The 18,425-nt window shown below is 38.0% G+C and overlaps 1 protein-coding gene across 11 annotated transcripts in view; it reads left to right on the top strand.

The window, feature by feature from the left end:
- The window catches only part of plekha5 (pleckstrin homology domain containing, family A member 5), a 130,495-nt gene that overhangs the window by 78,442 nt on the left and 33,628 nt on the right, over positions 1-18,425 (top strand). For 10 of the 11 annotated variants that reach the window (XM_042335936.1, XM_042335947.1, XM_042335939.1 and 7 more), the window contains 5 exons: positions 3,140-3,244; positions 4,146-4,218; positions 6,864-6,964; positions 8,054-8,169; positions 10,645-11,148. In XM_042335936.1, the coding sequence (XP_042191870.1) occupies positions 3,140-3,244; positions 4,146-4,218; positions 6,864-6,964; positions 8,054-8,169; positions 10,645-11,148 (899 nt within the window). Of the gene's footprint in view, positions 1-3,139; positions 3,245-4,145; positions 4,219-6,863; positions 6,965-7,460; positions 7,522-8,053; positions 8,170-10,644; positions 11,149-18,425 lie in introns of those variants that run through there. The other variant, XM_042335941.1, reaches the window with a different exon arrangement.

The raw sequence follows: 18,425 nt of genomic DNA, 5'->3' as shown, positions 1-18,425 counted from the left end.
AATCCAGCAAAGATATTTTCTACCATTGCAATTTTTTTTAGATGCCAAATAAATTGTAGAACTTCATCTAATCCAAAATCTTTTCTGGGCGCCAGCATACTTTCTGTAAATGGAAGAGGCATAACCTTTTTCTCCACAACTGTTGTGTAGTCTTAATAGTTTTTTGTGCTCTCTAAATGAACTTGAAAAGTGTCCTGTAAAATGCTCTTGTTCATTTTTCCTACTGTCTCTTAGCCAAACTGGTCTGCTACTGATTAATGTTTCATTCCTTTACAGAATTTAAAAGGGGAAAAAGTTCAGTGCACTATATGTGCTAAAACACAATCCTCTTAAAATATTAACTAGAACCTTGCCTCTTTCCTTTAGAATTATAGAATATCATCCTGTTTAGATATAGACATATAATCCTTTTGGTTGCTTCATGGCAAGTAACTTACTGACCTTTACATTTCGCTATTCTCCAGAATGTCTCCAATGAATTGCTCAAGTGATCATCTTACATTTTTGCCTGCTTTTCACTTTAGTTCTTTTCCAACGAGATACAGAATTTATTGAGCAGTATTACATTTTCAGTGCCCTTTTAATCAAATGTCGTGAGATGGAGGCTCTCTGCATCCCTGTACTTTAATAGCTTTGTTAATAATTTTGCATTCATTTACTGGATATTTCCAGAGTCTACCCTGTATTAGCAAACTATAGACATGTTGGCAGCCTTTTTAGATTCAGATATGCTTGAAATATTTCAGAAGGCACTGAATATAGTATCTACAGTCTTAAAACCTTTTTTACGACAATATGTTGGTTCTTCCATATTACACAGTAGATATTCTTCAGTTATTCCCCTCAATGCTATCTTTCTCCAGAGACATGGTAGTGCTCAAGTGATCGACTTACACTTTCATTATAGTCTGCTCCAGATTGTTCCTCTTTCGTCAGTACTCCAAACAACTGTTGAGCATCAACTTGAATTTACACATTGGCCTGAAGAGTACTTGGATCATTCCATTAAAAGTCAAACCAGATATCTATTATTTTAATTTATTTGGTGAAGTTTAATATCTTCATTGGGATCAGTTTCAGTGAGGTTAGAAAAAATGACCCATTCTGTTCTTCAAATAGATCTAAAGTGTTGTCAAGATGAAATCTCTTGGCATATATAAGAATATATAATTCCTTTGACCTGCAGTATGGTATTCAAATAGATTTTTTTTTCTCTGCATTTTTCTTTGATAGATGTTTTTCTTTTCCTTTTTTTTTCAAACCAGTCCATCCACCATATTGCCCAAGCAAAATTCAGCTAATTCAGCACAGACTGTAGATTGAGCCTCCGGTGTTACCAGTTTGAATTACAAAGCTCGATTAACTGGATAAATTAGCTGAGCTATTGGGAGAGCCTTGTGTCATGTGAATTAGACAGGCTCAAGTAAGAGAGAGCCTGAAATTTAAGAGGGTGGAAGAGATGAAAATATATTGACTGAAAGTGAGTTGGATAGAAATAAAACACTTAAAAAAGGGATTCATAAATTGGAACGTGGATGTGTAAAATCACAAAACGATGGCGAATAGCAAAGTAACAAAATGGAACAGTTTTTGTTTTGAAAGTCCATGCGTAAGGTAATTTTTTCAAAAATAATATCTTTTCATAAAACAGATGCTATTTAAGAGAACCTTTATGTTGATTCATTTCCCATTAGCTGGCAATAGATGCATGTAGAATTATAGCTGATTACTACTTTAGTCATTCTCGGAGTAAAATTAGAACTGTGAAACCAAATCCTTGATGGAATGTCAGTTCTGATCAGCAATGTGCTTCATTACAGCAGCTGTAATTTTTTTCAGAAGTGGTTTGATCTTTCAAATATATCAGTGCACATTAAGTGAAATACAGTACAGTCTAGCAAGTGACAATGTGCCTGAATGCAAATCCAATTGGAAACTGAAAAGCAGTATTATTGATACTATTGATCAATATTATTGATATTGATATGGTTATTGATCAGTACTCCACTGTAGCACTAAAGTCTCAAATGATACAGTTTAAAAATTCCAGATTTTGTCTTGATTTAAGCATTCTTGAAAATGGAGCCCATCAATGGAGCACATCAGCACCTGCTTTTATGCACTTAATTAGAACATTGGTTTGCTTCAGTGGCCTTGACATTCACTTACCCTCAAAATCCAAAATATGTGTGGCAGATTAATCGTGTCTTAAAAAACCTAGCCATCGTGCAGCACACCGGAGGGACGTCGATGGTGACCTGCCTGGTGACTCAGAAGTCAGACATTTTGAAGTTCTAATGGAGTGCGGTGTCTTTGTGTGAATTTGCAGTGAATGTGGAGGCACTGACTACCAATTGGGATTTTATGGACCCCAACTTCTGAAGTGTAATGGGTTTTCACTGCATTATATGGGCTCATCGTTTTAAAAAAAAACCTTGTTCAAATTCAGCACTTATGCTGCTTAATTATCATTAATTGAAATATGTATGCTCCTCATATTCAAAGAGCAGTAAATCTTATTAATAGACACTCCATTAAGGATAAACCTGACAAGGTAACTATATTAAATAAAAACAGTGTCCCAACAACTGGCGAACAGTTTTCTATACAATGAATAGAAAGTACAACATCTTCACAGTTTAGACTCTGTACAAATTGTCCTGTACTTTCTCAAATAGCAGAGGTACTTCAGTTATAAGTGAAAGCCAATCTGTTAATGTGTTAACCTTGCCAAAACAAGATTTATTTGATTAAAAGGGTCCTTTCTCAGTTCTATAACTGAACAGATGCTGTTCATTGGGTGCCATGTAAAGCTGTGTGAGGCTAAACTTGAAATCTGCTTTTACACTGAGCATCAATTGGCACCATAAAATTAGGCAATTTATTTTTGGCTCCATCAATGTACAATCCTACGTGGAATAATTGGGGTCCTTTGCTTCAATGCAACATTGTAAAATAAGGTGCGGTATTGCCTGTCGTTCATGATATTGCACAGAAAACTTGATTACTGAGTTGATGTGTGTCGTTCATGATTTTCCTATATATATATATATATATACATATAGGTGAACTTGTTAAAATCCATCTTTTTTTTATCAATTACTCGACTAAACCATTTTTTTCATCTTTTATTATTCAGTCATCAAGATCTTCAAAGAAAATTCACAATTTTGGCAAAAGGTCAAACTCTATTAAAAGGAATGCTAATGCACCGGTTATAAAACGTGGCTGGCTATACAAACAGGTATTCCAGAAAAATATTAGTTGAGCAGTTTTAACTTTGAGATGTTTACTTTGTACATATTTATTTGGAAAAAAATCCACTTGATGCATTTGAAGTATTGAATTGTTGAAGTATTTACAAGGGCAGAGATTTTAAAAAAAGCATGCAAATTCTAGTTACATTTGAGCCATTTCATCTTGTGTGGAATTCAGAGGATTTTGAATTCATAGATGCAGTCAGCAATATTGTACAACCAGCTGTCAAACTGTTGCTTGTGGCGTGGCACCTGAGCACATAAGAGATGTCATTTTTCTTAAGGGATGTGTCTGACTGGTTCTAAACCTAGCGGACATAACCCCAGGGCAAACCCAAATGAAAACAAAATTGACAATAACATGATGTCTTCCGACTCATTTCCTCCTGACCCAAAACTGCTATCTCCTACTACTCTGTCATACAGCTATGATTGGGTATAGCTCCTAAGGAGTTGCTGATAAGTTTTCAGACTTTCACACCATGCTGCTATGTTAAATTACATTTCCGTGTTTTTGTACAGACATTTTCAACCTGAAAATGGATTTCAGAAAGCTTTATTCTCTATTCCTAATCTTCCTATATGTCACCTGATATTCTTTTCATAACTGGTTGTACTGACCTAGTATAGTGTTGGTTGTTTTGTTTACCAATATAATTTACATGCTTGATAATGTTCACTTTGATCCCTTTTAAGTACTTATAATTCAAAAATTAAGTTGATGACATTAAATCTGATAAATATAAATTATATTGTTGCAGTATTCCTTTTATATCAAGATTTAACAAAATCGTCTAATTTAGAGACACTTGACAGGCTGTGAAAACAATAATTCAAATGACAAGTCTAATCATTACATGATGAAAAAAAATTGTAATTATGTTTTAGGATAGTACTGGTATGAAACTCTGGAAGAAACGATGGTTTGTGCTTGCAGATCTGTGCTTGTTCTATTACAGAGGTAAGATAACAACAACTTGCATTTAACTGGCATCCTTCACGCCAGACAGAATTTCAGAGCGCTTAAGATAGCAGCTGTACAGCTGATGAATCAAACTGATCATAAGTTGCCAATCAACTTTCATAGATGGAAAATTCAGTCGTTGAGATCATTTCATGAATGATAACTGTGTGTTTGATGTGCAACAAGTGAGCAAATCTACCTTTGTGTTGAATAGGTTATATTTTTCAAGTTTGTCATCCTTTGCTGTCCAAATGTTAACCTTGGGTAGAATTTAGAATCACTCACTCAAAAAACTAAGTTCTGCCTGAGATACTGGCCTTTTTGCTCCCTGCATTTTGCATGATTTATAGTTGTGTCTGAAGGATATTCATCTAGATAATATAGATCATTTTACAAATGCCATGATTTGATGATCACCAATTGCAAAGTAATTGTAATGTAATAGGTCAGAAATAGTTGTACAATTCAAAATGAGTCTAGTGATTGTTACTTTCTTGATCTTTCATGCCCTAAATTCAATGTCTTTTCTATTTAATAAGACGCCACTGGCATTAACAATCTCATTTTACCGAGATTTCACAAGCAGCCTAATATGTTTGAAAATCAACCCAGAAGAAAACTGTTTCAAAGGGAAGCCTTTAGAGCAAAAGGCTAAATTTGTATAAGATTTAATAAAGGGCATCTTTCCTGAGAAACAGAAATAGAACCAGATTAATTAAGTTCCATTTAATGAGTTGCACTAAATAAATGCACTTGATGGAAATCTAAGTGAAAAATTAACAACATAAAATATTGTAAATCTTCAAACCCTAATCTTAAATGCATTCTTGCATTTAAAGTATTCCTTTAAATATCACAGAAGTTGCTTGATCAGCTAGGATCATCCTACCATTAGGGATTAGTCTTATATGGTTAACAGGCGACTATTGGGAAGAGACATAGTCCCAGAATGTGGCCTTCTCCTCCGAGTTCTGCTAACAAGACAGGCTGACTGATGCATCATCACTAATGCCCTGCAGCACTGCAGGCTCAGGTACCAGAGCTCTCAGACTGCCAGGGACGATTAACTCCTTTACAATCTCCCGTTGTCAAGCCTGTCACCTTAGAGCCAACTCAGCCCCAAGGAGACTCCATTTACTTTCCTTCCTCCCTCTCCCTCCCCACCCCAACTAACAAGTCTTGGTAATTGAGAAGTGGAGGAGGAGAAGAAATGGTATGATTTGTATCATACAAGTTGATCAAAAAATGCCTAAATTCAAGATGCCCTTTTACTTTTGCCTCAACAGTTGTTTGTCAGCTTCTCTCTTTGCATTCATTCTGCCTTGTTAACTGGAAGATCATTTGTATAAAGCTAATCTCCTGATGCAGTGAAGTTTGAGTGTCAAAGACTCCTTTAGAGTTTCTCTCGTTTATTTCTTGACTGACTGGTTTATGAGCGGCATACACAAGAGAGAACTTGAAAGGACTGAGTTAAGAAGGCTCTTCTTTTGTCTCTGGAACCTGGATTCAAATGAGGACTCAGTGATGTCAGCGGTGATCCTTGTAAACCCAGCAGTGAACGCAAGTGGCTGCATCATAATGCACCCCATTTTAACACAGTTGTTTTTTTAAAAGGTCTTTAACTACTGGACTTATTCAGTATTGTTTTTGCTATAAAAATAATTCATTTGCAGTGATGACCTTAAAGGTTGCTTTTTAATGACATTTTATAAAACATCTCTATGGATCATTGAATGTAATTGTTTAAGAATTAATGTTTAGTATTTCTGCTGATTATCAGTAGGGAAAGAAAGGTTCTATAAAACTTGAGTGAATTACAATAAGAGTACCTTGAAGCTTAATTGGCTCATTTTTAGAGTCATAAGCCTTTCTGCTCATGAGCGTTTGCCAAAAATGTTTTCAGAAGTAATATTAAGTTAACAGCTTGTCACTGCTGCTTTTTTGTCCCTCACCCCCTTCCTCCTGAGGACTGAAATCACAAGCTTTTCTCCATGGGTCATCAGACTAATGCGCTATTTCTGGAGCATGAACAGGATTTTCTAACTGATTTGATCATGTTTTGTTTTAAAAAAGGGCTTGTGAAGGGTTTTATATTAATGTTCAAAAGATGCTTAGAAATGTCTGCAGCACCAGATTTTGGCATAACTATCATTCACACGACTAGATTTTGTTTGGGTGAATTTGGATGAAGACAGATATTGATGATCGTGACTGTATTCTCAGTTGAGGAAGTCAATAGGGTGCTGTAATTAGCCAGGCTGAACTGAGCCAGTCGGCTGCTTGCATGTGCAAGTGAACCTGGCTGGAACATGGTATAAGGCTGGTTGGGATTTTATGAATCCTAATATGGATGGTCTTATAATGAGGCACTCTATTTTGTACAAAGGGAAGAAATTATTTTTAAAAAAGGGCGAGGCTGGGTTAGGTTAACGATAAAAGTCAAATCCGACAGATTGAGATAGATGACTGGACAGCCAAAATTGAATTTTCAAAAGTGTTGTACAGGAGTTCATATTACTCCCAACATCAAAGTAGCTTCTCTAATTGTAATTGTGAAAGTCATCTAGCCCAGGGAGTCAGGAATTTCACTAAACCAGTTGACGTCCTAAGAGTTACACTGTGATCTCTGACTTTTTTTTCAGATGATAAAGAAGAAGGTATTCTGGGGAGTATTCTTCTGCCGAGTTTTAAGATCGGGCCAGTTTCACCTGAAGATCATATAAACCGAAAATATGCATTCAAGGTTAGTGAATTTCACATGATGATATGGCTCCTTTCTGTATGAAACATGTTGTCGTTAAAAACCCGAAAGGGAGATTTGTTCAAATTACAATTCACATTATTCCAAATATTTACTGCTCCACATTTAGATTTTGTTTTTCTTTAAACCATCTGTTTTTAAGGAATTTTCCTAGTTAATTTGCTGCCATCCTCAAGTTGTTTTACTCTCTTTCTTTCTACTGTGATACCAAAAACAAGGGAAGTAATTTCAGAAATATTTACCTAAATTGTGAACTTTGAATAGATTTTGCAGTTTTGATCAGATGAAAAGGACAGACCGGAATTATTAATTGAATTGCAATCTTTTTAAAAAAAAGTACAACTTTGAACTTGTTTTCATCGTCTAGTTTACAAATATTTGAAGAAGCTAATTGATTCTCACATTGAGGTCAGTGATTGAGATTCCACCTTCTTTGTCATTTTCTTTCTTTCTGTTTTCAACATCCAACCATATATCTGAGCAACTGATGGCCTTTTGGGGTGTTTCAGAGCTGCTGTAAATGCACTTAAAACAACAGGGTAAGTATGTTTGTGTTTGTACTACAAATGTATGCAGAAGTGACAGATGTGTGAAACTAACTTTTTAAGTTTTAAGTTTCCATTATCTTCCTGTTAATGCAAGAGAAGGGACTAGAGGGAATGGAAGCAGGACAGGGAGAGAGTATTAGAATGGGTGGAGGCTCAAATGGAATTTGCTGGCATGAATTAGTGGAACCGAATGGCCAGCTTTAGTGCTGTACAGTCTGTAATTTTGTTTCTGCTTTGCAGCTTGATTTTAAAAAAGGTTAAAAATGGAATATTTTCTGGGCGAGTTGGCTATTTTATATTATAAGCATATTATAACCTAAAGTACTGGATTTTGTCTCCAGTGACGCAACAAGCTCACTGTTGTTTACTGCTGCATTCAATAATCAGTGTAACTGAGCATTTGAAAATGTTCAATCTTCATTTTGAAGTGATTGTTCTTTGGTGTGGTAACTATGTATTTTTCTTTTCTCCTTTTTCTTGCAGGAGTCATGTTCCCTTAATAATGACTGTCATTTCTAATCAGGCTGCTCATCCAAATATGCGGACTTATTACTTCTACACGGATACAGTCAAGGAAATGGAGTCCTGGATGAAGGTTATGATTGAAGCTGCCCTTGTTCAAACCGAGCCTGTGAAGAGGTGAAATTGCTATTTGATTTCCAAAGAAAAATCATAAATCTAGAGCCAAGTATGGAAGATGTCAGTATTTCAAGTGCTGTCATGGCTTATCAGATGGGGACTTCGCATGGTGGCAAAGTGCTGCACTTGAAGTCATAAGGCCAGAATTGAACTCCCTGCAGTTATTACCATTCAAAGTAGATTGCCCTCAAAGGGCGAGATAAGTGAGCTGTTAGTTTCACCAAACCCTGAGAGGATGCCCTTTGGCCGGAAAGAGCGGAAACATTAGCAAAGCCAATTGCACTTGTGCATCTTGCTATTCCTGATTCAAGTGTCATTCAAGCCAATGCTGACTTTCCTACCCACCCAACTGAAACAGGAAGCGTAGTAATAAATGGAATCAAGTGGCAATCGTGAGGAAAATGGGGATTTTATCTTCAGATCAATAGGTTACATTAGTTGAATCATTTGGTACTTTTCTTAATAAGGAAATGTTTTCACCAGAATTGTTTATGAATAAATAATCATTGCACACACATGTAGATTTTCAACTCTCATAAAATCCAGTGTTTAGTCCAGTTTAAAACCTTTGTACCAGGTTAACAATCTGGAGAAACAGGAATTTCACTGCAACATAATCATGACTTGAGATGAAGTGAATTTTCCACTAACTTGTTTTATATTTAAGTTGTTGACAATCTTTTAGATTTTGGAATTACCATCAATCTCAGACTTAATGCAGTGATGCAAAACAATTTTTTATTTAGCTTCATGAATACTTCAAACGCTTTCCTGTGGAGCTGAGTTGGAAATGCAAATGCAAGGATTTTTATATATCACAAAGCCACCTGCTATACTCTCCACAGACCTGCTGGGATAAGGCAAGACCCCAAGTCACATAATTCTGTGTCTCCAAATCGATTGCACACTTCATCGGAACTTGAACCCAACTCCCCCAAAAAGACAAGCTTCTCATAATGCTTAAATCCCGCAGTCCCTGCGCCTTGCCCCCTCCCTTGCCTCCTTCAAGACCCATCTCAAGACCCTCCTCTTCGACCGTGCTTTCAATCTCCCTGCTTCCCCCCCCGCCCTCCACCCTCCCCCATCCGGACCCCCAGCTGGGGTCTGTAACTTTGTCCAGCGCCTTGGGACCTCCTCCTGACGTGAAAGGCGCTCCACACATGTAATTTAGTTGTTGTTGTTATAAAGTGCTTTCATTAAGTCAGACTTCTGTACACACATATCAGCCATTTGATCTGTGAGCCTTGATATGGAAGTGCTGACAGTTGGAATTTTAGAGACCCCAGTTATTGCCTTATAACAGGGTCTTGTTATAATTGGTAACATAAAGTGTTTACAAGTGCAGTTTAAACCAGTGGCTGTTATACAGCACAGGGGACATTTGTGGCATGCTTCCCTTTGATCTACTGGATCTTAACAGGCGTGCTACTCTGCCTCTGATCTCTATTTGCGATATTGACTTAGCTGTGATTTACATTTCATCTAATTTTCTTGCTCTTCTGTGAAAGGTAAGGGAGTATGATTAAGAGGCCAGGTTTTCTCAGCTTCCATAAAGTAATCTCTATTTTCAGTACTATTTAATACAATCATTGTTTTGCAGCTTCTTTGTTCTTCCTGTTCATTAAGTCCCTCGTCCCTGCTTGCCACAGTGGTTTGATTGAAATTGGGAGCTCACAGGGCAAACCATCGACCCATCTCCCTGTGTAGCAGTGATCTTGCGAATCAGCCTTGAGTAAGACAATTGTTGTAATTGTGGTCCACAAAAAAAATGACTGAATCACATTCATTCATTCATTTAAAATGTTGACAGTAACTTTGTTTGTCAGCTAAAATAAATATCACAGTGTTGCAATTCTGACTCTCTTCCATTGCTGGTATCTGTTGTGTCCTAATACTATGGAATGTCAAGTACTGGGGCATGACTGTGTCCAGGCAATCTTGATTGTTTTTCCAGAGAGAGAGAGAGAAAGAGATAAGCACAATTTGAGAGCACAAGGACCTCAAAGATTTGTGGTGAGAGGATGCTGCTTCCCACAATAGTGTATCAGATTGCAGAGGCTCAGCTGTCACCTGTCAATGAATGAGAAAGACAGCTGTTCAAAGTCTTAATCCTAATTTGTCAACAACACAAATAAGTTGCATTGATGAACATTGCGAATGTGGATTTTTATATATTTCTGTTATACTTCATGTAAATGTCCTGAAAATCGACAGTTCAGTTCGCAAGCAAGCCTATCAACTTGTTTTATGTGTGTGTTAAATGCAAAACTTTGCTTATGTTGCCTGTAAATTTGTTTCTTTATTTGAAGCTATCAGAATATGTTTAGAATACTGATGTTTGAATTTGTTCCACTGTCGCTAACGTGTGCGTGGGAGGGGTGGGGTGCTGGAGTCACCACAGGTTGGCTCACTCTAGATCAAACATTACTGCTGCCTGGATGAGAAACATTCACTTACCCTGTCTTACACCAACAGGATTGAAAAAGTAAAATCTGAAAATTTGCCGCCACAAGAGGCTAATAACCATATTGTAAATCACAAAATGTTAATGAAACCTGAAGCTCCGAACCAGAAAAATAAAGATCCCACTTTAAGTCTCCAGACGATAGACAATAGTAACCTTGGTCACGCTGACAAATATGGTTTTGACAAAGACAGACTGGACAAGCCTTTGACTAAGATTAATAGCATCAATTTGCACTCAACCAAATTAGAGAGTCCAAATGTGATGTCAAGCAAAGGTACAAGCAGCGTGCAGGCTGGACAGTACAAACCTATTCGTGTGAACAGTTCAACAAGTTCTGCGACTAGTCCAGCTGGTGCTATCAGTGCACCTATGGATGATACAGATGCAGGAAGAGAGATGCTCGTTTTCCAAAACAGCAATGGAAGGGGAATGCAGAGGACTAATTCTATGGTACAACTGGAGCAATGGGTGCGAACGCAGAAAGAGAGGGGACAAGAGGATGAACCTAGAAGGTAGGAGGCTTGCCTGGTAATGTTTTTGTTTCAAGCATTGCACGATTTTGTTCTCCTAAAGAATGCTCACATTATTTCAGCACTAAGTCTTGTATGGGATTTCTATATTCTAGGGGCTCCCTGGTGTGTTGTATATTTCAGCCAATGCATTGACTGCAGAAAAAAAAGAGATTGCTGACATTAAAGCTAGGAGACTTTTCCAATTCTAAATTCTTTATCAACATTTAATCTGCAACCTTATTATTTTTGTAGATTTCTGGACTACTAGAAAATGGAATGCCACAATAAAAATTCGCAATTATACTTCAGATTCGTATTTATCAAGGTGTTTAGCTTGAAACTTTTAAAAAATAAAACGTGTTGCACAATCTGGAACAATAGTGTGGTATGATTTAGGTTCATGTTCTGGATCCCACACAGTAGTTACTTTAACCTGGTTGTGCCATCAGAGAAGATGCTAAGATGATCCCAGGCTGTTTGCTTGAGGGAATGAACACTGGGGAGAGGGGGAAATCTGCGCCATCTCAGCTGCTGGTGTATAACTTTCAGCAACTGGCTCGAGATTAGCAGACCAAGGGTCTAATAGCTTTATTATTCTATTTCAGTTTACAAAGGATACTCTTCAAGCATGGGGATGGGTTTCCGCATGTGTCAGACACCCAGCTGACCAAAAAAGAACAACTTAAAAAAGGTTGATGCTAGACAGTGACACTGAAATCTGCTGCAGCACTTATTAACATGACCCAACGCAGCTTGAGTTCTACATTCTTTCAAATTAAATTTGCTTACATGCTGTTTAAAGTTTAATGAGTGCCATTGCAGTACCACTAACAGTGTGTGTGTATATATATATATATGTGTGTGTATATAGTATATTCAAAAATCATATATGCTTGTTTTATGGTGACTTTCCGCCTTGTTGGATCGATGATGTAGGGTACCCACTGGCAATGATACGATGCAATGCAAATTCTTAAAGGCTTTGTTGATCACTTCATACTCATATGTGGAGAAACTTATAATGTGGCAATACTGTACTCAGAATAATACTGATTGAAATTGCACGTGTGAAACACTTGTATTTATTATGGGATTTTAGCAACGAATATAGGTTAAAAATCCATTACAGATGTTGGACCTGAATCTTTTTTTCAGCTCCATTTATTTTTAAAGTCTTAACTGCCGCAAAACATTGTGTTAGCCAATGTGATCTCATGTCCCAGTGTGTATTCTTGAACATAAATCAGGCAAGTCTTGACTGCCGTTATTTAAAAATATAGTGTGTTACTGCTCAAAATGTAATTTTTTCTCATCTTCAACCTTAGAAAAAGTGATTTCTAAAATTACAAGCTTCACCCAAAGAAAAGAAACATTAAAATGTGAATGATGGCCTGAAAGGCAGGAAACAGCAATAACCTTTGAGCAGGAGTCTTGCTATAACCATTACTTAATCTCATATGTATTCTAGTTGGATATAAAGATTCTGGATGGCTGCATTATTCAATTTAGTTTTCAGTAGATATCAAAAGAATCTTAAGTGAAACTTTAATATGATCTTAATTTGCATTGAAAGGATGTAAGGAGGTTGTTACCAGGATCTGTTAGGTGCAGAACTTCACACTAGTAAATTTATAAAGAAATTTATAAAGCAGCTTTTGTTTTGACTAATAATCCAGTCACATTAAAATAATACAGCTTAAACAATCGTAGAATTTAGTTGTGATCACAATATATAAAACGAATGCTTCATCAAGGCATTAATTCCATCAGTGTTTCAGGTAATCTGTGCTGAGGTCAGCGACAAAGTGGCAAGGTGAAGTAGTGCTGTAATGCCCTAAGGAATTACTTCAATTATCTCAAAGCTGACATTGAGTGGTTAGATATAATGCATTAATAATAACTTTCAGATATTATTTGTGGGAAATGTAAATACAGTAACTAAAGCTGATTTTAGAAAAAAGGATTATAATATAGACTTGACAAGGAATTGACGGACCTATGTTAATATTTTCATATACAGGTTAATGTGTAAAATATTGGATCATTCATAATGACTAAAGCTGTAGCAAAGATGGAAGCCGTACTCTTTGGCTCTCGTCAACATCTCAAATCCCACGGCTCTCACCTCCTCCACCTACCCGACTTCCCCCTAAAACTCTCCGAACTCGTACGCAACCCAGGCGTCAGGTTCGACCTCCAATTATCCTTTCTCCCCCACATCCGTTCCCTCACCAGCACCGCCTTCTTCCACCTCCCGTCGCATCACCCGTCTCTGCACATACCTCTCTCTGAATGCCGCTGAAACCCTAGTCCATGTCTTTGTCACCTCTCGGCTGGACTATTCTAACGCCCATCCACCACCATCCATAAAATCCAAATCATCCAAAACTCTGCCGCCCACATTCTCACCCGCACCAAATTCCGCTCCCCGATCACCCCAGTCCTTGCCAGACTGCACTGGCTGCCTATCCCAGAGAGGATATATTTCAAGATCCTCACCCTTGTATTCAAGTCCCTGCACTCCTCTGCACCCTCCGACCTCTCTGACCTCTCTCCTCATCCGTTGCCTTCGTTCCTCCGGATCTGGCCTCCTCCTTGTCCCCCGAGTCCTCCACTCCACTCTCGGCGGCCGTGCCTTCAGCCACTACGCCCCGAGGCTCTGGAACTCACTCCCTTCGCCTCGTCCCCTCTCTTCCTACTTTCAGGTCCCTTCTAAAGATCTTTTCGACCGCTCCTTTGGTCACCTTCCTCCCCCTGGCTCGGCCCCAGGATTCCTTACTGTGAAGCTCTGAGACACCGTCTGGCGTGGAGGGCGCTATATAAATCCAAGTTGTTGTTGTTGTAGATAGATAGCATCATGCAGGAAGAGGCTTGCACTTGTATACAATCTTTAACATGGGATAAATGTTTCAAAATGAGATTTAAGGATGTTGACCAAAGGCACAGTTGAAAGACTTCTTTTAACCTCTTTAAGAGTGTTTGAAATTAGCAGGGAGGATGCGAGATGTGGAGTCCTGTAGCATATAGTTAGAGCACAACCTCACAAGTTAGAGGACCAGGGTTCGATTCCCAGGCAGGGCGAAACCTTAGACAAGTTTCTGTACTACAGACACCGCTTCTGTTTAAGAAGGAACCTGGTTGTTAGTCAATTGGCAGATCGCTAACTGGATGTGGTAAATTCTCAAAAAAAAATTACTAATTTGGTTGTTCAATCCATGACTGCTTGTGAGACACTGCTGTGGATTATTGGCAGGTGTGTTTCGCCCACAACATATACAGTCAGTTCACTTTACAGTATAATCTGAAGCACCTTTGAGATGTCTCAACGATGTGATAAGATGCTATATCAAATGCAAGGGTTATTATTATATATTAAGATGATGCAATTTGGGAAGAGTTGCAGAGGACAGGGGCACAGAGACTAAAGGCTGTCACCGATGGTGGGATGGAAGAATTCAAGAGCAAGCAACAGATCAGAATCAAAACAGTGTAAGACTCGACATGGCTGGAGTATAGAGCTGCAAGATATTACATAGATTGGAAGTGGTGAGACCATGCAGCTGTGCAAAGATAACAATAAATATTTTAAAAGTTTATTGCTGGAGTGCTAGGAGCCAGTGGAGCTTGGAAGCAATACATCGAGTTTCCAAAGATGGTGTTAAGTTCTTAAACTATGAGAGTAAGAAGAAACAAAACCTGCTGAAAATCAGTCTGCAGTTAATAATAATAATAATAATCCTTGCATTTGATATAGCGCTTTTCACGTCGGGAGGACGTCCCAAAGCGCTTCACAGAACATACTGTAAAGTGAATTGACTGTATATTTGTGGGCGAACGCGGCAGCCAATTGCGCACAGCAATGTCCCACAAACAGTCGTAGATTGAAAATGACCAATTTATTATTGTTTTTGGTTTTGGAGGGATTATTATTTGCCATGAGCAAAAATTGTTACCCCAAACCTGTGTGGAAATCGTTTATTACTTGAATCGATGAGTGCAGATCTAGCTGCTATTCTATGAGTAATATTCTCTGAATAACTAATGTTAGTTTTATCTGTTTATCTGAACCTTTGTCATGTGGATGCTCAATTTATTTTGATATTGACAGAAGGTAATTACTTAAAAATTGCTTTTGGATGGATACCGAACACGTATTCTTTAAGGTTTAGAAGTAATAATAATAATCCTTACATCAGGATGCTTTTAATGTTGGGAGGACTTCCTAAAGCATCTAACAGAAAAAACTGTAAAGTGCCATGAGCGTGCGTGTAGGAACCATATATAAGTGACTTTTTGTGGTTCAAGATTCAGTTGTGCTTTCCATGAAATGTAAAATGCAAATCTGACCTTCCAACGCTGAAACATTGACCTTTAAAGATTCACAACTTCCACAAGAATTACACATCTGAGAAGACTCTGAAGTGTTGACATTCTAGTAAGGAGAGTACAGCATACCTTTTGATCATAAATGAAAATGACTTTGAAGCTCCACTTGTAATGCTCATTAAATATTAATATTCCTGTTTACATTTGATTGAATGATATGAAGATAGTAAAAAATAGCATAATTTTATGAATTGATCACCAATATCAACAGAATTGCTGTTATTCTTTGGTCTACGACAGTGGTCACCAACCTTTTCGGCCAGCCAACCAAGTCATTTTTTCTTTATTGAACGTGTCTTCATTGATGGCTGTGCCATTGGTATTACAACTCGGTAGGTATTAGAAATAAGGTATTAATTTAGTGCAGACTTGCCTGGACTGGTGCGGGGGTTCGGCCTGTGGCCCACTCTCGTCAAAGCAGATTCTCCCTATGTTTTGTTGGAGGTTTTTAGCAAACATTTATCCAGATTTTTTGGTTACTCGCATCAGAGCAGTTTATTGAACCTTTTCTCTTTGACCGTGCCTTCAGCTCCCCTCTCGACTCTCTTCCTCCTCCTCGCTCCCTCCCTTCCCTCCCCTCACCCTGACCATTTCCCCCCTCCTCGCTCCCTCCCTTCCCTCCCCTCACCCTGACCATTCCCCCCCCAATGCTCGGGTCATGACCCAACTGTGCAGCGCCTTGGGACGTCCTCCTGACGTGAAAGGCGCTCTATAAATGGAATCTTGTTGTTGTTGTTGTTGTTGTCGCTGCAAATAATTGCTTACAAACACTGGCCATTAAATTTGAGAGTGATTACATTTAAAATGTTTTGAGATGTTTTAATGTGCTAAGCAAAATGCTTGTTTTTATCTCTGTCAATTCGGCCTTAGCTCTAAACACTTCTAATACCCTGTGAACACTAATAGGATGCTGAAGGATTACTTTAATGAACATCCAGTGAATTTTTAATGCATTGATAGAGAGGCCCAACTCATTTAACACACTTTCCACACAGCTTTTCCTCATGGTTGTTTGCAACCTCCCGATGTGAACATGAAGCTCTTCAGGTACCAACCTGCAGCAGCACATAAACCATGTTTTGCTTTGTCGACTGAAACCCTGTCATACATGAATACAATTTGATTAGCATCTTAAATGCATTGGTTTAGTCTTCAACAAATGTGTTAATTTTCAAATGTGTTCATTATTTTCTGCGCTAGTTGATACATGGATTGGTTTGTGAGAAGCTTAATTACACATCATGGGATTTGTGCTGCATGTTTGGCCTGATTCCAGGAGTCTCTTGGTAAACACATCCATAATACAGCTAATATAACATTAAATTCATATTTATTTGCCCATGATTTTGACCCCACGCCGCCAGAGTGCTCATAATAACCACCATTTTGGTTACTGAAAAGCAGCTGTTCAAAGATTTTTCTTCTTTAAACCATTTATAAAGAAAGTTTTCTGTTTCATGAAAAATGTATGTGTTATTACTATGCTCTCCTGTGGATCTGAATGTTAAAATACGACCTTTACTTGGCTTGTCCCAGTTGTTATTTTTGTCACCCTTTAACCCCAGTAAATCGACCTTTTTTCAGCTGGTATTTGTAACAATATTAGTCAGTAATATAATGGTAAATACAGCAAAGGACCAACATTGAACCATATTTTGCTATTTACTGCTTGCTTCATCTACAAAGTAGTCTGGGCATTTGATTCAGCTGTAGTGTCGATTCCATCTCAAAACACAAAAGCAAGCAGTGGAAGTAGCTTTAAGAGTGGTTATATCTGATTTAGTGCAGTGGTTTTTGAAAGCTCCCAAGGAGAGAGCAATAATGTTCTGCATTTTAATCAACTGTATTTTACAGGAACAACATAAAATGTTATATGCAACATGAAGGCTTCTGAATGTCTTTTGTTCATTTATATTGCAGTGTTGGTTTTCAATTGGAGTTATAAACTTTGTTCATAGAATCATAGAATCGTACAGCACAAAAAGAGGCCGTTCGGCCCATCGAGCCTGTGACGGCTCTTTGAAAAGAGCAATGTAATATCAATCCCACTCCCCAGCCCTTTCCCCATAACCCGCAAACCCATCCTCCTCAAATACCCATCCACCGCGTTTTTAAAAGTTGTTATCGAATCAGCCTCCACCACCCTTCACCCTTTTACTGTTGTGTGTTACTGACGGGGAAAATGAAAGCCAAACAAATAGAACTCCCATGTTTATAATAATAATAATAATCCTTGCATTTGATATAGCGCTTTTCACGTCGGGAGGACGTCCCAAAGCGCTTCACAGAACACACTGTAAAGTGAATTGACTGTATATTTGTGGGCGAACGCGGCAGCCAATTGCGCACAGCAATGTCCCACAAACAGTCATGGATGGAAAATGACCAATTTATTATTGTGTTTGGTTTTGGAGGGATTATTATTAGGCTCTGTGTGGAGTAAGGAAACTTGCCCAAGGTTTCGCCCTCTGCCTGGAATTGAACTCAGGTCTCTCACTTGCAAAGCGAGTGCTCTAACCACTGAGCTACAGGACTCCACAAACTATGTTTGTAAATAGTGTAGAAGAATTCCTTATTTGATGTTTTGCAATCCAGTAATGATCTTTCAGCGCTGCCTTTGTGAAATGCGGTTAGATTTCAATGTTTGACCTTAATGTGGTTAGATTTCAATGTTTCTTACCTGTTATCTTGGGTAGGTTCTCCTTGCTTTACTCAGTATTTAAGGTCTCCAACTTGATCATTCCAATTCTCATAACCCCCAAAATATGAATCCATCTCTCAGAAGTCGATCAATGTGCTTTTTTGAATTGTGTTTTCTGATACATTCCTTATTTCTGATTAGTGTTTCCGATTTATGTGAAAATATTTTGCTTCATAGAAATACTTTCATG

Source organism: Callorhinchus milii, unplaced genomic scaffold, assembly GCF_018977255.1.
Source record: "Callorhinchus milii isolate IMCB2004 unplaced genomic scaffold, IMCB_Cmil_1.0 Scaffold5, whole genome shotgun sequence".
In the NCBI taxonomy this organism is placed as follows: domain Eukaryota; kingdom Metazoa; phylum Chordata; class Chondrichthyes; order Chimaeriformes; family Callorhinchidae; genus Callorhinchus; species Callorhinchus milii.
The sequence above is the reverse complement of the archived record's forward strand: the minus strand, read 5'-3'. Positions and strand labels throughout refer to the sequence as shown.